Source organism: Pristis pectinata, chromosome 2, assembly GCF_009764475.1.
Source record: "Pristis pectinata isolate sPriPec2 chromosome 2, sPriPec2.1.pri, whole genome shotgun sequence".
Taxonomy (NCBI): Eukaryota; Metazoa; Chordata; class Chondrichthyes; order Rhinopristiformes; family Pristidae; genus Pristis; species Pristis pectinata.
Window position 1 is genome coordinate 128,936,902 of NC_067406.1, and position 18,831 is coordinate 128,955,732.

General features: G+C 40.9%; 1 protein-coding gene across 1 annotated transcript in view; it reads left to right on the forward strand.

Annotated features, from left to right (window-relative positions):
* The window catches only part of LOC127582551 (janus kinase and microtubule-interacting protein 1-like), a 183,999-nt gene extending 165,168 nt beyond the window's left edge, over positions 1–18,831 (forward strand). The window contains 2 exon segments of the mRNA XM_052037908.1: positions 14,608–14,673; positions 18,545–18,831. Of these exon segments, the coding sequence (XP_051893868.1) occupies positions 14,608–14,673; positions 18,545–18,796 (318 nt within the window). The 3' untranslated portion in view covers positions 18,797–18,831.

Consider the following 18,831-nt stretch of genomic DNA (forward strand, 5'->3'; position numbering starts at 1 on the left):
CAAGTAAATGAGGTACAAGTACAATGAAAAACTTACAGCAGCATCACAGGTTTGTAGATTCAGACAACACACAGAACATAAGTTATACATAAATTATACAAGAGAGTGAAGAAAAAATGACTGTGCAAAGCAAGACATTAGTGCAAAAAAAAAGCACAATCAGAGACAGGTCCATGGTTGTGCAAGCGATGGTCCATAGTGTTCCTTTGCTGAGGTAGGGTTAGGGTTGTGCAGGTCAGTTCAAGAACCTGATGGTTGTAGGAAAGTAGATGTTCCTGAAACTGGTAGTGTGGGACTTTAGGCTTCTGTACCTCCTGCCTGACGGTAGCAGCAAGAAGAGGGTATGACCCAGATGGCAGGGATCCTTGATGATAGATGCTGCCTTCTTGAGGCAGTGCCTCATGTAGATGCTCTCAGTGGTGGGAGTGCTGTGCCCATGATGGACTGGGCTGCGTCCACTACTCTCTGCAGCCTCTTGCGTTCTTGTGCATTGGAATTTCCATACCAGACCATTTTTCACTCTCTTGCTCCTCAAGAATCTTTCTGTCTCCGCCTTAAGCATTTTGCTTCCATTGCTCTTTGAGGATAAGGGTTTGAAAGCCTCACAACCCTCTGAGAGAAAAAAATCTCATCCCTCTCTAATGAGGGGAGCCCCTTATTGTTAGTGACTCTTAGTTCTACATCTCCCCCAAGGGGGAACATCCATCATGTCAGGACCCCTCAGGATCTTGCATGTTTCAATCAAGTTGCTTCTCCCAACTCCAGTGGATACTCTAGTCTGTTCAATCTTTCTTTAAAATACAACCTGTCCATTTCAGGTTCAGTCTAGTAAACCTACTTTGAACTACTTAAACTCATTTGCATCCTTCCTGAAATAAGAAGATCGTTACTGTACACAAAACTTTAGATTTAGTCTCATGAATGCCCTGTAGAACTGAACCACTGTCTATGGGAGTATTTGGTTGTAATATACATCATAAATTCTTTTGAAATGCTGACTCTGTAACTAATTTTGGGGCTAGGTATTTAGGAAAAGAGTATTGGGCACCTAGAAAGAAGGTGTTGCTTTGGGAAATGTGAGATAAGACAAGACATCTTTATAGTCACATGTACATCGAAACACACAGTGAAATGCATCTTTTTGCATAGAATGTTCTGGGGGCAGCCCGCAAGTGTCGCCATGCTTCCGGTGCCAACAGATTTCACAGACAGATAGAAAAAGTACATGGAAGATAAGAAAACTGCAGGGGGAGTGGGCTGGGTTGTATGACAAGACAGAGGGGAAGTTAAGTTTAAAGTTTGTAATCAACTCATGCATGGGCTGTGGTGTTGCTGGGAATGACAGCATTCGTTATCCATTCCAAACTACCCCAAGCTGAATGGCATTGTTGTGCCTGAAGTTGCATGTAGGCCTGACAACGTGAGAACACCAGTGAATCAGATGAGTTATTATGATCGTCTGGTAGTTATTTTTTTAAATCCAGATTTGTATAACTGCTTGATTTTAAATTTCCCAAGAACAACTGGGGAATGGTGGAGTTTAAACTCATGTCTCAGGTTTAATTGTTCAGACCCATGTCTTTTAGAGTGGTAACTTAACCACTACATTATTTGAACCTAGTGTCTCTTCATCCAGTGTTATTTCAGTCACCTTGAGAGAAATTGTAGTAACATGTAGAAAGGGTTTACAGACCATTAGAGGATGTTAAAGTTAGATCCTCGGATTGCACAAACTTGGAAGTAGATGGAGGGTTTAGTCTTACTCAGCTCCAGTAAAAGTAAAATGTTTATGGCTGCACCTAGCAGTGACTGACTCTCTTGTTTTGAGACAGTCATTGCCTGCCACTTTTGTGGCATGAATGTTACTTGATACTTATCAGCTTATGTCTGAATGTTACCTTGGTCTTGTCACTGGATGCGCGGGGCAGCTTCATTTGCTGAGGAGCTGCAAATTGAATTGAATTTCATGCAATCATCAGTAACTATCCCTAGGTCTGACCTTATGATGGAAAGAGGATCATTGATAAAGCAGTTGAAGATGATTCTGTGTAGGGTCACTAGCCTGAAGAACTTCTACAGTGACGTTCTTGGCTGGGTTGACTGATCTACCAACAACCACAGCCATCTTCCTCGTTTGAGGTATTACTCCAGTCATTGTTCTGTTCCCTTTGATGCCCATTGACCTCAGTTATACCAGGGCTCAATCAAATGCTGTCTTGATGTCAAGGGCCGTCACCTCCCATCTTTGGAATCCAGCTCTATGGTCCATGTTTGGTTCAGAGTGTGATGAGGTCTAGAGCTGAATGCTCCCAGCAAAACCCAAATTGGGCACTGATGAATAGTTTATTGATAAGTAAGTGTCACTTCTTAGCACAGTTGATGAAAGCTTCCATCACTAAGAGTAACTGATTAGGCAGTAATTAGCCAGTTTGGATTTGTCATTTTTTTTGTGAACAGGACATACCCAGGTAATTTTCCGCATTGTTGGGTTGATGCCAGTGTTGTAACGTACTGGAACAGTTTGGGCAGAGTAGCATATAGTCACAGAGCAGCAATCTTCGGTCCTACAGCTGGGATGTTGTGTAGCCCCAAACCCATTGATGTATTTATTGCACTCAAACTGTTTCTTGATATCACATGGAGTGCACCAAATTTACTGGTGACTGGTTTCTATAATGGCGGGGGAACCCAGGAGGAAGCCAAGATGAATCTTCTATTCAGCATTTCTGGCTGAACATGTTTGCAAATACTTCAGCCTTTTCCTTAGCAATAATGTGATGGGCTCTTCCATCGTTGTCAAGGGATGTTCTTGGAACTTCTTCCTTCCATTTGTTGTTAATTTGCCTACCACCATTCATGACTAGATGTGGTGGGAATGCAGAGCTTTGATCTGATGGTGGTAAGGTTGCTTAGCTCTGTCTATTCCATGATATGTTTGCTGTTTAGCTGGTAAATGCTGTAAAATCCCTTTCATGTGCACACACCGGTGGTGCCAGACCAGATGTTATATTAGTGCCCCATCAACTATTTAGTTCACTTTTTCGTTAAATATTACACTGTAGAATGATAACTTTTATAATCAACCCCAAGTTTAAGGGAAGCATGGGATGAAAGGTCTCAGTAAGTTTAAAGGGAGTTGGGTAGGAGAACCAGGTAAGGTTCAAGGGAATGAGCTAATGAAACCAGGGCCCTGGTGAGTGAAAGGGGGTGGGGGTGGGAACTGGGGGCTGCAGCAAATGGAAGGAATGCAGGAACTGGGACTCCAGAGAGCGGAAAGGGAGCACAGGGCCCAGTGGATGGAGGGGAGTATGGGATCCAAGGCATCAGTAAGTAAGAAGGGAGCTTGGGAACTGGAGCTCTGCTGAGAGATCAGGGAGTGAGGGAAACTGGGCCAAGTGAGTGGATGGGTGCAGAAGAATCCCAGCAAGTAGCCAGGGAGCTAGCAAACATCACCTGGGGAATCGGAGGGCATCTATGGTGCCTATCAGTTTGGGAAGCTGCACCTGTCCGTTATTCACAGAACTGGATGGTGAACCCTTGGGATTTCACATGGTGATCTGAAAACTGAACCATTGGGATTTTTGAATCGTCAGAAACAGATTATCGGAGTTTTACTGTAGTCCTGTATTGCACTTTCACCAGGTCGCCACCACATCTGGAGGTTTGTGTGATACTCCTCCCAGCGTACTCTTCTGCACTCCTCATTGACCCAAGGTCGATTCCAAGGGTTAATAGTAATGGTGGTTTATGACATATGTGCCCATGAGGCGACAGATTGTGGTCCTGTCCATTTCTGTTGCTGATGATGGTCGGCAGCATCTCATGGATGTCCAACTTTGAGTTGCCTGTTCTGAATTTATCCCATTTAGCACATTTGTTGTCCCATACAATATAACGGAGGATGTCTTCAGCATGAAGACAGGACGTTGTCTCCACAAAGCCTGTATGATGGTCACTTCTACCAGCATTATCACGGACTGTTGCCTCTGCCACAGATAAATTGTTGAGGCCAAGGTCAGGTAGACTTACCCCTTGTGTTGCTTCACTCATTCCCTGCCACAAACTCAGTCTGTCAGCTCTGTCCTTCAGCACTGTGCTAGATCTACTGGAGCAAAGGAAAGGCACTTGGGGGCATTAGTTGATGTTCTGTGCGGTTTAGCATTCTTTGGTTCATAAATCTGGTTTGGAATGTCTATTTTGTCTTGGCTTCTATTTCTGAATTGTGGTCAAGTTAACACAATGGTGACCAATGACCAAAGAAGATACGCAATGCATAAGGCTTTAAAAATGTTTTGGGCTAGGGAAAGAAGGGTCATGAAAATAACTAAATGTGACAGGGTGGAGGGCAGAGTAACAGTGGAGCATTTCATCACCCGAGTCTTCATCCTATGGCTTTTAGTCCTCTCCTCCCCCCGACTACACTCCACTCCACAACCTCCCTTGACTCTGTACTTCCCTAAAAGCTGCTCACCTCCAACATCTACCATTTCCAACAAAATCTCATTGAGTTGTAACATTATTCACAAGAAATATCTCTGGCTCATGCCAGATCCGCAAGGGCGTAGTCAGTCTCATTGCCACCATTGTTACAGCCTCATTGCATGGTCAGTGTAGCTCGTAGCTCTTCCTATTGTTTTGGTTTCAGTAGCAGGAGCACAGAAACCTGAGGGTTCTTATCATTGTAGCTCAGCTCGACAACTTGTTCTTCATGTTTTTTTCTACAAGTGACAATGACTGAAAGATCTCAAAGCGACCTGGCCAGTTTGTCATGTGTCAAGTTGGTGATGGATCTTTATTTCACTCAAATAGTGCTGGAGCAGTCATTTTTCTTTCCAGTGGCAGTGCTGTGCACTGAGCAGTTTCATTGTTTTGGTAATAAAAAATAAGTCCCGTCAAAATCCTGCTTAAGTAGTTTTATCACATGCACCACTGAAACTAAGCAAATCAGTGGAGCTGGATTGATTGCTGTGCTGCTAATCCACAATTAATGCACCACATGAACTAGTGAGTGAGTTGCCAATTCTGACAAGTTGCTCGCTCAGATTTTTCATTGTAATCAACAGTCCCAGTTGCCTGAGACCATGGGGACTTCAAATGTGAATCATGTTTTCTCTTGTTCTCTTGTGGTTCAGCAGTGAATTAAATGATTTGAACCAAATCTTTGCAGTAAATGCTATTTACGAAAGGCCATCATTTTAGTTGTGTTTGGAAACATGACGCAGCAATTAATTTTAAAGGTAATTTGAGTCACATATTTGGAAATGAATGGAGGGAAAATGTTTATGAATCATTTTTCTCGAAGGCAGTACACTTTAATTGTGAGGTACAAAAATAAAAACAATTCCAAATTAATTAAATTATTGGCCAATTTTTCCAAAGCAGGTTATCCAGTAGCATCAGCCAGCAGCTAGACATGACCCTCTAGATTTAGGTGCTTAATTTTCAATGTAAATTGGTTTATTATTTTCACACGTACTGAGGTACAGTGAAAAACTTTGTTCTGCATGCCATCCATACAGATCATTTCGGCACATCAGTGATTGAGGTAGTACAAGGGAAAACAATAACAGAATGCAGAATAAAGTTGTTACAATTACAGAGAAGGTGCAGTGCATTCAGACAATAAGTGCAAGGCCATGACGAGGTAGATTCCATCTTACAGAAGAGTCCATCTTATCATATTAGGGGACCATTCAATAGTCTTATAACAGTGGGATAGAAGCTGTCCTTGAACCTTGTGGTATGTCCTTTCAGGCTCTTGTATCTTCTGCCTGATGGGAGGGGGGAAGAAGAGAGTATGTCCAGGGTGGGTGGGGTCTTTGATTATGTTGGCTGCTTTGCTGAGGCAGTGAGAAGTGTAGACAGAGCCCAAGGAGGGGAGGCTGGTTTCCGTGATGTGCTGAGCTGTGTCCACAACTCTGTGTAGTTTCTTGCTGTCTTGAGGAAGAGCAGTGCCCATACCGAGCCGTGATGCATCCAGATAGGATGCTTTCTCTGGTGCCTCTATAAAAGTTGGTGAGGATCAAAAGGGACATGCCAAATTTCTTTAGCCTCCTGAGGAAGTAGAAGCACTGATGCACTTTCTTGGGCATGGTGACTACGTGGTTGGACCAGGACAGGCTATTGGTGATGTTCACTCCTAGGAACTTGAAGCTCTCAACCTCAGTGCCATTGATGTAACCAGGAGCAATGTGCAAACTAATGAAAAGCAACAGGAGCAACAGCATTTCTGGGATGTGAGTGAAGAAGGCGGCAACTTTGTGTCTCCATAGCAATCAGATTGAAGAATTGTAAATTAGCATCTCTAGAACTCATCAGGGAATATCAATTAGATTGGGTGAATTCAATGACCTATCAGGCATAGAAATAGAAATAAAGAGAGATAAAGCAATTGGATTAAAAACAGGAAAGGGAAAGTAGAGAAAAAAAATAAATTTGATAATTCTAAAATCTCCAACAACAATTAATGCCTGAAGGAATGAGGCACTATACTTACAATAATTAATGATAAATCCCATGAAGATTTATCAGCAATAATGAGCACTTAAACTTTATTTAAAACCATGTTCAGAGGGGATACAAGATGGTTAACATATCATGAGTTTAATTGGTATCAGCCTCACGAATACAGTCAGAGTGCCTTTCAATTCACTTCACACAGCAAGACATATTTACCCAAAGCATAAGGTGGAGTAAGACAGCTCGAATGTTTGAGACCGTAAATTTAATTTTAACCACATTCTTGTACCTCACCTTCCCTGAAGCTTCTGTACCATTTTTGCATAATTAACAGCAAGCACAATCTGACTCTTTATGCTGACAAATAAAGCAAAAGTAATTATAATTCCTTCATTAATAAATAAGGGAATTGTCATTACTTGTGCTGCCAAATTGATACTTGGATCACCTTGTACTCAATAAACACTACTTGTATTTTACCATAGCAGGTCACAATTAAAAGTCCATTGTGAAATAGCTGCTGGAATTATTTTTTTTACAGAACACAAAATATACATTGATTTGTTTCCTCAGTACAAAATAACATTGAATAATTCTTTCAGAAGTTCCTTGATATTAGTTGCTGATAAATACCCTACTTCAATATTGCCTCAAAATGTCCTTTTGAAGCCTAGGGCAGGACCATCTGCAGATTGGACAACTACATGTGCAACAGCTCTGTTCAGTCTACAAGAATAGCTCCGAGCTTCTAATCATCTGTCACTTTAATTCTCCATCCCTCTACTTCTCTGACCTTTATGGCTTTGGTCTCTTACATTGTTCCATTGAAGTTCATCAGAAGGTCAATGAAAGCATTTCATCTTTTGAACAGGGATACTGCAATCCTCCAGACTCAACAATGACTTCAACAATATCAGAGTACAGGCTAAATCATGCTGGATTTAGCCCACCCCTCACGGATGTCCTTCGTGTTAGCCCCACAATCGTGCCAACCTTTTGCTGTTGTGCAGCTCTCAACAAGCTTGAGACCATGCCACTGTAGCTGTCTGCTGAGCTCTGGCATTCGGAAGGCCATTTCACTCTGATGATGTAAGACATTTAGAAATGGTTGAAACAATTAATTAAAAAAAACTCTGACTAAAAATAAATCAAAAATAGTATTTCCTTAAAAACTCGACAATGTTTTAAAGTAATTGAAACATTAATATTAACTACAATAAATAATAACCAACTGGCTGACTTTCATTTACCTTTTTACTGAAAGTTAGTGGCCGCTTGTGCCAACTATGTTACAATCAAGTAGAATGTATTTGGACCCTCAGCTTAGATACTTACAGAACATCCCTGGTCTCAATGGAGAATCCAGGGCATTGCAAGAGATCAGATGTGCCTGCATTCAATCTCGAATGCATTTCATACTTCTGCACAGCAGTGTGCAAGTCCAATTGCATTCACTACAGTCAGTGAATCTTAACAGACCTACCAGTTAGCTGTCAGTGCATTCCTGCCCAGTGTTTCCACTATTCCCATATATACCTTCTAAGAACCCATTATTTCTTTACTATTCTATTACCATCCCTTTCACCATTATCACTTTATCATTTAATGTCTTGCACTCTATCCTAAATCTTGCATTTTGTTCATGCTCCTGTTTCACCCTTTCTCTGTATTTTCAAACTCACTTCGTCTCTAAGTTCTTCAAGTGCTATTGATAGATCATCCATCTGAGATGTTAATTCTGTTTCTCTTTCCACAGATGCTGCCTGACCTGCTGAGTGTTTCCAGCATTTTCTGTTTTTTGTTTGAACCCTAAATTAAACGTTTCTAATGCTCAGCTGACAACATAAAATTGTAAAGGATTTCCAGTAACCGTCGAAACAATCCCAGTGAGCAATGTTATTTCCAGTGAAATATTACTGCATTTCTAGTCTGGAGCTGGTGCCAGTGGTCAGTCATAGCTGACAACACCACAGCAACAACTTTCAAAGCAATTCTTCTAAGTAGTTGTTTAGCTTTACCTCCTTTTTCCTCTTTTCCCTGTTCTCATTGTCCTATGTGCCCTTGGCTTGTCAACATTTATTCTTGGATGTCATTGCAAAGGCCAAGCATGTTTTGCCCCTCCATCGTTACCTTGTAAAGCCTCCCTTTGGCTTCTTGAACTTCTGCGGATCGTGGGTTGAAGGAGCTCCCGCTGTAAGGAGTGAGTTTCAGGAATTTGGCCCAACTCCAAGAAGAAATGGGAATGTTTGTACAAGTCAGGGTGGTAAGTGATGTGGAGGGAATCTTTGAAGCGATGGTGTTCCCACTTGCCTTCAATAGTGGAAGATGTGAGTTTCGGTTGATTGCAAAGAAACATTTAGTGAGGACTGATTAAAGACTTCCTAAGGCTCTGCTCTATACTTGGCCACTTGGAGCTCTGCAGGAGAAGGACTGGGCTGATTCTCAAGTGTTTATCCCATCCAAAGAAGATGCAAGAAGTCAGACTCGGGCAGAAAATCCCTACAATCACAGTGTAGAGCTTCTCAGACTTAGACTTGCACCTTCCTCATCTGTGATTGCCCACATTGGAACTCCATTGGGCTGGCTTGTGTTTTTATTTTAAATGAATTATTATTTAATTTATGAAGGGGAGGTCAGCTTGACTATGTTCTTTGAGGATGTGACTAACAGAATAGATAGTGGGGAACTAGTGGATGTGATGTATTGAGATTTTCAGAAAGCTTTCAGTAAAATCCCACACAAGGTTAGAGCACATGGAATCTACTGCAATGGATTGAGAATTGCTTAATGGACAGAAGGCGGGAAGCAGAAATAATTGGACCTTTTTTCAGATTGGCAGGCTCTGCCTGGTGCTGTACTGCAGGGATTGGTGCTTGGGCCCCAGCTATTCAAGAAAACAATCATAAATATTTAAATAATTAAACCAAATTATAAACACGCTTCAAAGTTCAACTATATCTGCACTGCAAGTCTGAGAAGAAAAAGATAAATTGTTGAAAGAGCAGGGATTTGAGGGCTGTGGTGAACTGGCACAGAAGAGGAGATGAGGCCTGGTCTAGATCAGCCAGTAATCAGATAGATAGTAACTGTGATTATTAAGGTGACTGAAAATTTGATTCAACTGCGAGTCATCATGTGAAGAGTATCAGGTAACAGTTGACATTGATTAAAGCAGCATTTTCTTTTCACAATAAGAACGCATCATGTTAATAATGTGTTGAAGACTCCCAAATGAAATACTAACTATGAGATGGCTAAAGAGGTACCGAACTGTGTCCTTGTAAATCAGGTGTGTACCTCAAGGAGACAGGGACATGCTGAGAAAATACTGTGCTCCCCCACCTACCTATATTCCCCCCCTCACCTGAATTCACCAATCACTTGCCAGCTTGTGCTCCTCCCCCTCCCCCCACCCTTTTATTATGACTTCTGCCCTCTTTCTTTCCAGTCCTGATGAAGGGTTTAGGCCCGAAATGTTGACTGTTCATTTCCCTCCATAGATGCTGCCTGACCTGCTGGGTTCCTCCAGCATTTTGTGTGTTGCTCCAAAAACACTGTGGTTGGCCATCTCACTGCTGCTTGGGAAAACTGGTTTAATTTTGCCTCAAAACTATCTGTTCAAGAGACATGGTTGGTGGATGGCTTGGCAAGTGTGAGACTGAAGTACAGTTCAGGTTAACCCCAAAATTGGTTCCTGGCTTGTGCTGAGTGACAGCCCGTTTCCTTTAAGGAAGTGTCTGATGCAAAGGATGTTGGTGCCATCATAAGCTCCAAAGTAACCCCTGAGATTCGAATGATTACCACTTTCCTATCACCTCTTCTGCCTTCAATACTTCCCCAGTCCTCCAGGCTTGCTTGCAGTGCTGCAGCGGATTTTGTACATGGTACCCACTGTGGCTACAGTGGATCATTGGTAGATGGAGTGTCAATGAATCCGGGAGCTTCAGTTTGGACGGTGTTGTTGGGGCCGTACTCATCGTCCAGGCAATGGAGAGTATTCCATCACACTTCTGACTTGTGATTTGTAGATGGTGGAAGTGCTTTGGGGAATCAGAAGTGAGTCGTCGCTTTTATCGACAGATCATCTCTCAACACGGAAACAGGCCCTTTGGCCCACCAATTCTTCACCAACCATCAAGCATCCATTTTTACACAAATCCTACCCTGACCCATTTTATTCTCTCTGCACACCAGAAGTAATTCACAGTGGCCAATTAATATACCAGTCCACAAGTGTGGGAGGAAGCCAGAGCACCAGAAGGAATCCCACACGGTTACAGGGAGAACGTGCAACTCTATACAGATGGCACCAGAGGTCACCCATAATACTATTAGGGAGGGTTTTCCATGATTTCGACCTAACCAATAGGCAGCACAGTGACACAGCCAGTAGAGCTGCTGCCTCACAGCTCCAGTGAACTCTTTGACAAATCTATCTTCAGTTGGAGGGAGCATAAAAGCAGGCATGTCTGTTCCAACTGTACAGGTTTCCTGGAGTACTGCATTTGGTTTTTGTATCCTTCTTTAGGAAGGGATATAGTTGCATTGGAGACAGTTCAGAGAAGGTTTACAAAGTTATTTTCTGGGATAATGACGTTGTCTTATGAGAAAAGATTAAGTAGTTGGGCTTATGCTTATTGGAGATTCCAAGACTGAGAGATGATCTTATTGAAGCATATACAGTTCTGAAGAGTTGGTTGGTGATTACAGCTTGACAAGGTAGTAGCTGAGAGGATATTTCCCCTCAGGGAGGAGTCTAGAACTGGGGGCATGGTTTCAGAATAAGAGATTGCCCATTTAAGGCAGAGATGAGGAAGGATTTCTTCTTTAAGGGTTGTACGCTTTTGGAATTCTCAACTTCAGGGAATAGTAGAGAGTAAATCATTCAATGTATTCAAGGTCAAGATAGACAGGTTTATAGGGGAGTTAAGGGAAATGGTAAGAAAGTGGAGCTGAGACCAAGATCGAATCAACCATGATCCTATTAAAAGGCTGGATAGGTTCGAAGGACCATCTTGCCAACTCCTAATTTGATATCTTATGTCCCCTTATTAGCATCCTAACATGCCTCCACCTCAACCCACAGCTGCCATGCCTCATGAAAACCTTTTCTTCCAAGAGATCCACCAATCAGCAACAGTCACCAATTTGCCACTGTCAGCCCTGGCAAAATTGCACAAGATGTTTCACGAACTGCAAGTGGGAGAAATTTGTACCTGTAATCATTAAATCATTTGAGTCTTACTTGTGATGCATGGCGATCAGTGTAGGGGAAGAAAATTAGAAGCCTGTGACCAGTGGTGTACTGCAGGGATCAGTGCTCGGACCCTTACTGTTTGTCATATACATGAACAATTTGGATATGAATGTAAGAGATATGATTAGAAAGTTTGACACAAAAATTGGTGGGGTGCAGTTGATAGTGAGGGTTAGATCTTTTGGTTGATAGAGAAGGGTGGTCCTCAGTTTAACTTCTCATGCATTATTGCACCAGAGCGTCAGCCTAGGTTTTGTACTAGAGTTCTCTGGACTAAAGTTTGAACTCACAATCTTCTGACTCAGAGGTGAGATTACTACCACTGTCTGAAGGATAACTCCTAAATCACTTACAATGCTCTCAAACCCTAGTCTTTCCACAACGTTCCCAGGTTCTAGAAGTGCCAGATCATAGATCTGCCTCATTATTTCCAACCTCTTTCTTTGTTCCCACACCTTAAGGTCATCCATCTGGTGTTGTTGACCATGTATCAACACTGGATTCTGAAATCCCTTTTCCCACTCTGCCAGACCCCATTCTTACTGCAAGATCCACCCAGAGTGCTTTAAAAAATCAACCCTGACACAATTTGTCCTAACAGCTTTGTGCTTATGCAATCTCTGACTTATAATGAGATCTGCTTTGCAACAGAAGTTCACTTCAGTTAAAAATGATGCCTTTCAAATCTGACACAGGCTTAAATGCCCAGAATTTCAGAGGTGAAAATGAAACTGTGATTTGAAAAATATCTGATCAATGAGCAATTGAACAGTTTGAGGACCATTAGCCTTCAAAAATTTACAGTAATCTATTGTGTATGTTGTGAAATAGTATAATCCCCTTTTCATTAACGGCACTGTGGCTGATCCACGGATAGGTCCAATGTTGTAATGTTTAATTTGGGTGGATGATCAGTGTCTAACATTTCACACTGTAAGACTGAGTCATACAAGAGTGCAGCAGGGGTTAAGACAAAAGGTTTTGTGACTGGAACCCATGTGACTGGGCAGCACAGTGGGGAATCTGGTAGAGCCTCTGCCTCACACTGCCAGAGACCCAGGTTCAATCCTGACCTCGGGGCAGTTTGTGCATTCTCCCTGTGACCGCATGGGCTTCCTCTGGATGTTCAGATGTCCACGTCCCAGACAGCGGGCTGGTGGCTACTGTAAATAGGTGAGTGGTAAAATGTGGGGGTAGCTGAGGAGAATGTGGGGCAAATAAAAATAAGATTAATGCAGAATGAGTTTATATGGGTGGTTGATGGTTGGCATGGACTCGGTGGGCCAGAGGGCCTGTTTATGACTGGAATGGTCACTGTTTTCAGTGGGTGTGTAGTTGCAATGCAGGCACTTACTTTCAGACTGTGATTCTTATGACTCCCAAGGACAGGGCTGATGTGGATTCATTTGCCTGTGGGTATTTCAAGTCAGACCAAGAAACATTATTCTGTTGGCAACTGGTCAGACTGAGTTAGTGATCACTGAAAAAAATTCCAAACCACTGTTTTTTTGATTTGTAGAAGTAGAGCAGTGGTGAAACAATCAGCAAAACAGACAAATATACACAGATAAAACCATTCAAAAAGGAATATTTAAAAAAAATGCATTTTAACTGTTTATTGCAAAGCAGATAGTTTATGGTGTTCCTATTGCAAGGTATGTACACGTTGGTAAAAGAAACTTTATTAAAAAGCCAGTGCAGAGTTTCAGTAAGAGAATACACCATAAGGATTGCTGCAGTACAGATCTGAAACATTATAAGCACAATGCATTTATGACTTAATATAGTAAGTCTAATGTGGTTGTAACCCATCATCTGCTGTTGAATCGCAATTGTCTATTTTCAGGGAAATAGCCGGAACACTTTCCCTCATTAATCCCAAGAGTAATCAAATGAATTCTTTGAACTAAAGCAATTGAGAAAGTGACTATTTACCTTTCCTCTAAGCTTGTGTTCCTATGGTAACTCTGTGCACATGAGCTTCCTGGTCTGTCGGTACACTAGTTTGTTTGTGCTTGTGCCTGTTCCAACAAAATGATCATTTGACACAAGACTTCGAGGCAGAGGGGGAGAAAACGGACTCCACGAAAGGTTGGTTAGTTTAACTGTTTTGACAGGCAGATGTGTTTTCTCCTCTGGGAAAGGGATGAGGCTTTTGCCTGAAGAAAATACTGTTTATTTTGTTATAATGTATTGAGTTTGTTCCACTTGCCCAGGGAATCTGAATGCTTTCTGAGACAGAAAGAAAAAACAGGGACATTTGCACTTGAAATGCAATTGTACTTGTTTTAACACTTGAGTGGTTTGTAGCTAAGCAGCTGGCGAGAACATTGGCCTTTGTCCCCAATCAGATTATCAACTTAAATCTCCAATTGTCAGAGCACTGCAATGATTCTGATAACCTGGCAATATGCTTTTTCGTATCTGCATGTCCTCCGGTTGTATGTTCCATCTGTTTTTAATAAAATTCATTTCTTTTGGAATTGAGTGTCATTGGTTATTATTAATTAAAAGGACTTAATAAAGGAATGTTTAAGAAGGAAAGTGTTAGAATTAGAGAACATACTTAAGGCTGATTTGCTGTGCTGTGTTTCTGAATGTTTGCTTGTAAATGACTCTGGTGGCATTGAATATCATACTTTGAATAAGAAAATAGACCTTTCAACTAGATTAATACTCTACTGTCAAGATATCACCAATTACTTTGCAGTTAATCTAGATAATGAACAACTTAAAACATATTTTATATAAAATTATAAATTTAGAACGTATTTCTTCCTCCAAGCTCATTGGGATTATGATGCAGAAATTGTACCTTGCCATTGTTATGTTGGTATTTGCAGATTATAGAGTCTGTTGCGTAGATCCTAACAGACTGATATCTCTTGCAGAGAATTAGAGAACTGGAAGACAAGATAGAAATCCAGAAAAGGCAAATCAAAGAAATAGAAGAAAAGGTAAGCCCCTGATATTGTAATGGGAGTAACTTATTATTTTGCTATTATAAAATCAATTGCATGTTTTAAAATGCAGTTTTTAAGTTTACTTTTATTGTGAATAAATCTGTAATATTGAAAATCTTAAAATATCCTTTGGTTGTGTCTGCAGTTGAGAAGTTTGATTATTTACATACTCTAGCAGGCTTTCATCTTGTACTAATATTTTTCTCTTCTTTAAACCTTTCTTCTTCTCTTTTTCCCTGTTCCCACTTGTTACCTTTACTTTCTAATTTATGTTTATGTTTTCAGTTTTTGTTTTTATTTCTGTTTTTCTCCTTAGCTTTTATCCTCTGGCCTTGAAGGCCAGTCTTCAGAAGCACAGGTTAGTGGCCATTACTTACCATTTCTCAGTAACTAAAATTGCTGGTTCTGGTCACTTGAACAATTAACTATTCATAAACTTGCTTCTGTAAACCTACTGACTCACCAAATGAAATTTTGCCCTCTTTATAAATCTGCAGAAAATCAACTGTACTACAAATACAAGGTATTAAAGATGGCTGTTCTCCTATTGAAAACAGCCAACTGGTCCGCAGTGATCAGAGTTTAGACTTGGACAATACTGTCCATGGTACAGAGTATCTAAAAATTGTCTGTGTTTCTCGAAATCAGGGAGAATGGGAAAATTGTTCACCGCACTGTAAAGTTGTCTCAGGTGGAAAATTACTGCAGCTATTTTCCCATACTGATACTAACCAGATGCTTCAAGGTCAGTGTGACCCCACTTCACGTCATTCCTCCAGCTTCGTGCCGACCACGTCTCTTTTGTCGTTTTCAATTTTTACACTTAACCCTTTCTCTCCTTAACTGTCTACAAGGAGCTGCAAAAGCAGGGTGAAAGGTTTTACAGAAAATCCCTTTTCCAGTTACTCCTTGGGGACCAGCAGGAGAACAAATTGATCCTGACTTCTCAGGAAAGTCTTTGGACTCCCTCTTTTCAAACTCTACCTCCACTGCCCACCACATACCTTTCCATCTCCCTCCACCTCACTGTGTTTGTAGAGCTTGGACTGTGGAATATATATCCCCGATCCTGCTAAATTCATGGTCCACTCACACACACTCACCACTTACCTACAAGTATTAGTGATCTTACATTGTCTGCGCAATGACATTGATGACATTGATATATTCCAGTCAGTTAATTGAACCATATCATATAATTTAAAATTAGCTCCATCAGTATTTATTAAGAACATTCTTTATATAATATAGATACAGATAAAAAAGTACTCTTAATACACTTTTACAAGTAGAAGAATTTATCATTGTATCTTAATAGATCTTTGTTTAAAAATCTAATAAATATGTTGCAGTATAAAAGAAATGACTCAAGTTCTTCTGATGGTTCAGTCAGTAACTGTAGTTTCCAGTCAGTTAATTGGGTTAGATCATCATGATGGTATACCAGTTAAAGTAGCATGATTCTCCTATGGAAGGGATTAGTAGTCAACAGTGCATGTATCTTGATGTTGTCCTCTTTGCAGAAAGTGTACACATCACTGCCTCATCCAATTTGTGCAGCTCTTTGAAGCAGCTACGCAATTAGTCTCACTTCCTTGCTCTTTTTCCACAGCCCAACAAAGTTTTCAATGTTTTGTATCTAATTCCCTTTGGAAGTTACTATTCCAGTGCTGTTCAGGCCATGCATTTCAGATTATAACAACTTGCTGCAAAAAAGATTGCTCACCGTTCCCTGAGTCTTTTGCCAATTACTTTAAATCTATGTCCCATGGTTTCTGACTTCCCTGCCACTGAAAACAACTTCTCCTTATTTGCTGTGTCAAAATCCTTCATAATCTCTGCTAAATCTCCTTGTGAACACTACTATATGGAGAATAACCCCAATTATTTCTTTCACCCTACATAAATGAATTCCTTTATACTCCATACTCTCCTAGTAAACCACCTTTATGAATTTCTCCATGGTCTTGATGTCCTGAAGTGTGCTGTCCAGCATTATGCACTGAGTTGGATTGTGCTGAACGAAGCTCACTGCCTGGCATCACCACCACTCACCCTTACTTACCTGGGTTGGATCCAGAGGGACTAACTCACTAGTTCACCTCGTACTGGAGTTCTGCACAATGGTCAGGTCATCAACAGTGGTGGGGAGTTTCAAAGGGGGTTGAATAAAGTGCCTTTTTAATAGCTTTGTCATTAATATTGAAGGAGATGGAATAAAAAGAGTAGATGTGTGGCTACAAAATTGTCTCAGTGATGGAAAACAGAGGATAATGAATGGTTGCTCAGCAAACTGGAGGAAATGGAAATGTATGGCGATATGGAGCCTGGCTCCCCAAGCCGAGTTCTGAAGGACCTGACTTTATATCTTGGGTTTCGATTGGATTGGGTTTATTCTCTGATTAAAACATTTGGGTTTGGGTTGGGTTGGTCCATGCCAAATTGGCCTGGCTCACTAGGTCAGGATGATTTAAATAGTGTCACTGTATTCATTATCTGTTCTTGATCAATAGCGGTGAACGAACAACATTTCCTTTCTTTCCATTTTTCTGCCAAAGCCTCTGGATGTGGAAAAAATGAATTTGGCAGGTTGGCTTTGGATTGCTTCCGGATGGTTTAACTTTGTACCCAACCATAGTTAGTAGGGCTGCTGATCACAGCTCAGGTGACCCATGTTCAATCTGATGGATTGGTAGTTTAAAGGGCCACTGTAAATTGGCCTGAGTGTGTAGGTGAGTGTTAGAATCTGGGGGGAGCTGATGGGAATGTAGGGAAATAAAATGGGATTAATGCAGGATTAGTGTAGATGGGTACTTGATGCTGTGAACTCGTTGGGCTGACAGGTCTGTTTCTGTGTTTTATGACTCATAACAGACCTCTCTATTTGGGTTGGTAATGGGATCACTGTTTTCTTCACACATATACAATATATACTTGGGTATACAAGGCACAGTTTGCAAATTTGCAAATGCCACAAAACTTTGAAGCTAGGTGAACAGTGAGAAGATAGTAAGAGTCTTCAAGAAGATATAAACAGATGGACAAACACAAGGCATTTGAAATTTAACACAGGAAAATATAAAGCATTAAATTTTAGTGGAAAGATTGAAGAAGGGCATTATAAACTAGAGGGCAAAATTCTGCAGAAGGATTAGGAGCAGAGAGATCTTGAGGTATTTGTACATCATCGAAAGTGGCAGATCAGATTGAGAAAGTGGTTAACATAGCATACGGGATCCTTGGTTTTGTAAATAGAGGCGTAGAGTACAAGAGTCAGGAAGTCATGCTGAACCTCTATAAAGCAACAACTGGCATATTGTGCCCATGTTTGGATATCATGTTCAGGAAAGCCTTAGGAAGGGTACAAAGCAATTTACCAGAATGATTCCAGGGATGAGTGACTTCAGTTACATGCAGAGAGTGGAAAAGCTGTGGTTGTTCTCTTGGTACATTGGAGGTTGAAAGGGGATCTCACAAAATTATAAAGGGTCAAGTCAGAGCATTAAAGAGGGAATGTCTTCGAGTGGCAGAGTGAACTCGATGGGCTGAAAGGCCTCCTGCCGCTCTGCAACTTTGTGGCATGATTGTAAGACTTCCTAGAACTAAATAATCTCACTTTCTGCACCTACATCTGAAGGATGATTTGTTTGGTGAAACACTTAAGGATAGCTCACATCCCTGAATGAGCTGATACTGTGTGCAGGCTTGGAGAAGGAAAAACGAATAAACTTTGAGAAAATATTTACGGACCGATTCTCAATAAAGTAAAAAATACACAGTTTGTAAAAGAAAAATGAATCTCTCAAAGTTCTGACATCCCCTTCATACTCGACTCATTTGTACTTCTTCATTCTTTCCATTATAGATTACAAGAGAGATCACAGAAGATAAAGCTAAGCCAACAGAGCAAATCTCAAAGTGTACAAAGCAACAAGAATACATTGAAGTGGAGGCATTGACCAAATTCCAAGCTTCTATTAGAGACAAACGAGAACACAAGCAGAAAATCGATACATGCACACATGCTAAATCCACGTTGGAAGATTCCATTCAAATTTTTCAAATGCATATCTGTTTAATGAGGAGGAAGATCATTCTGACAACAATTTGTTTTTAAACTACCAAGAAGTATTAGAAGAAAATTCAAAATAG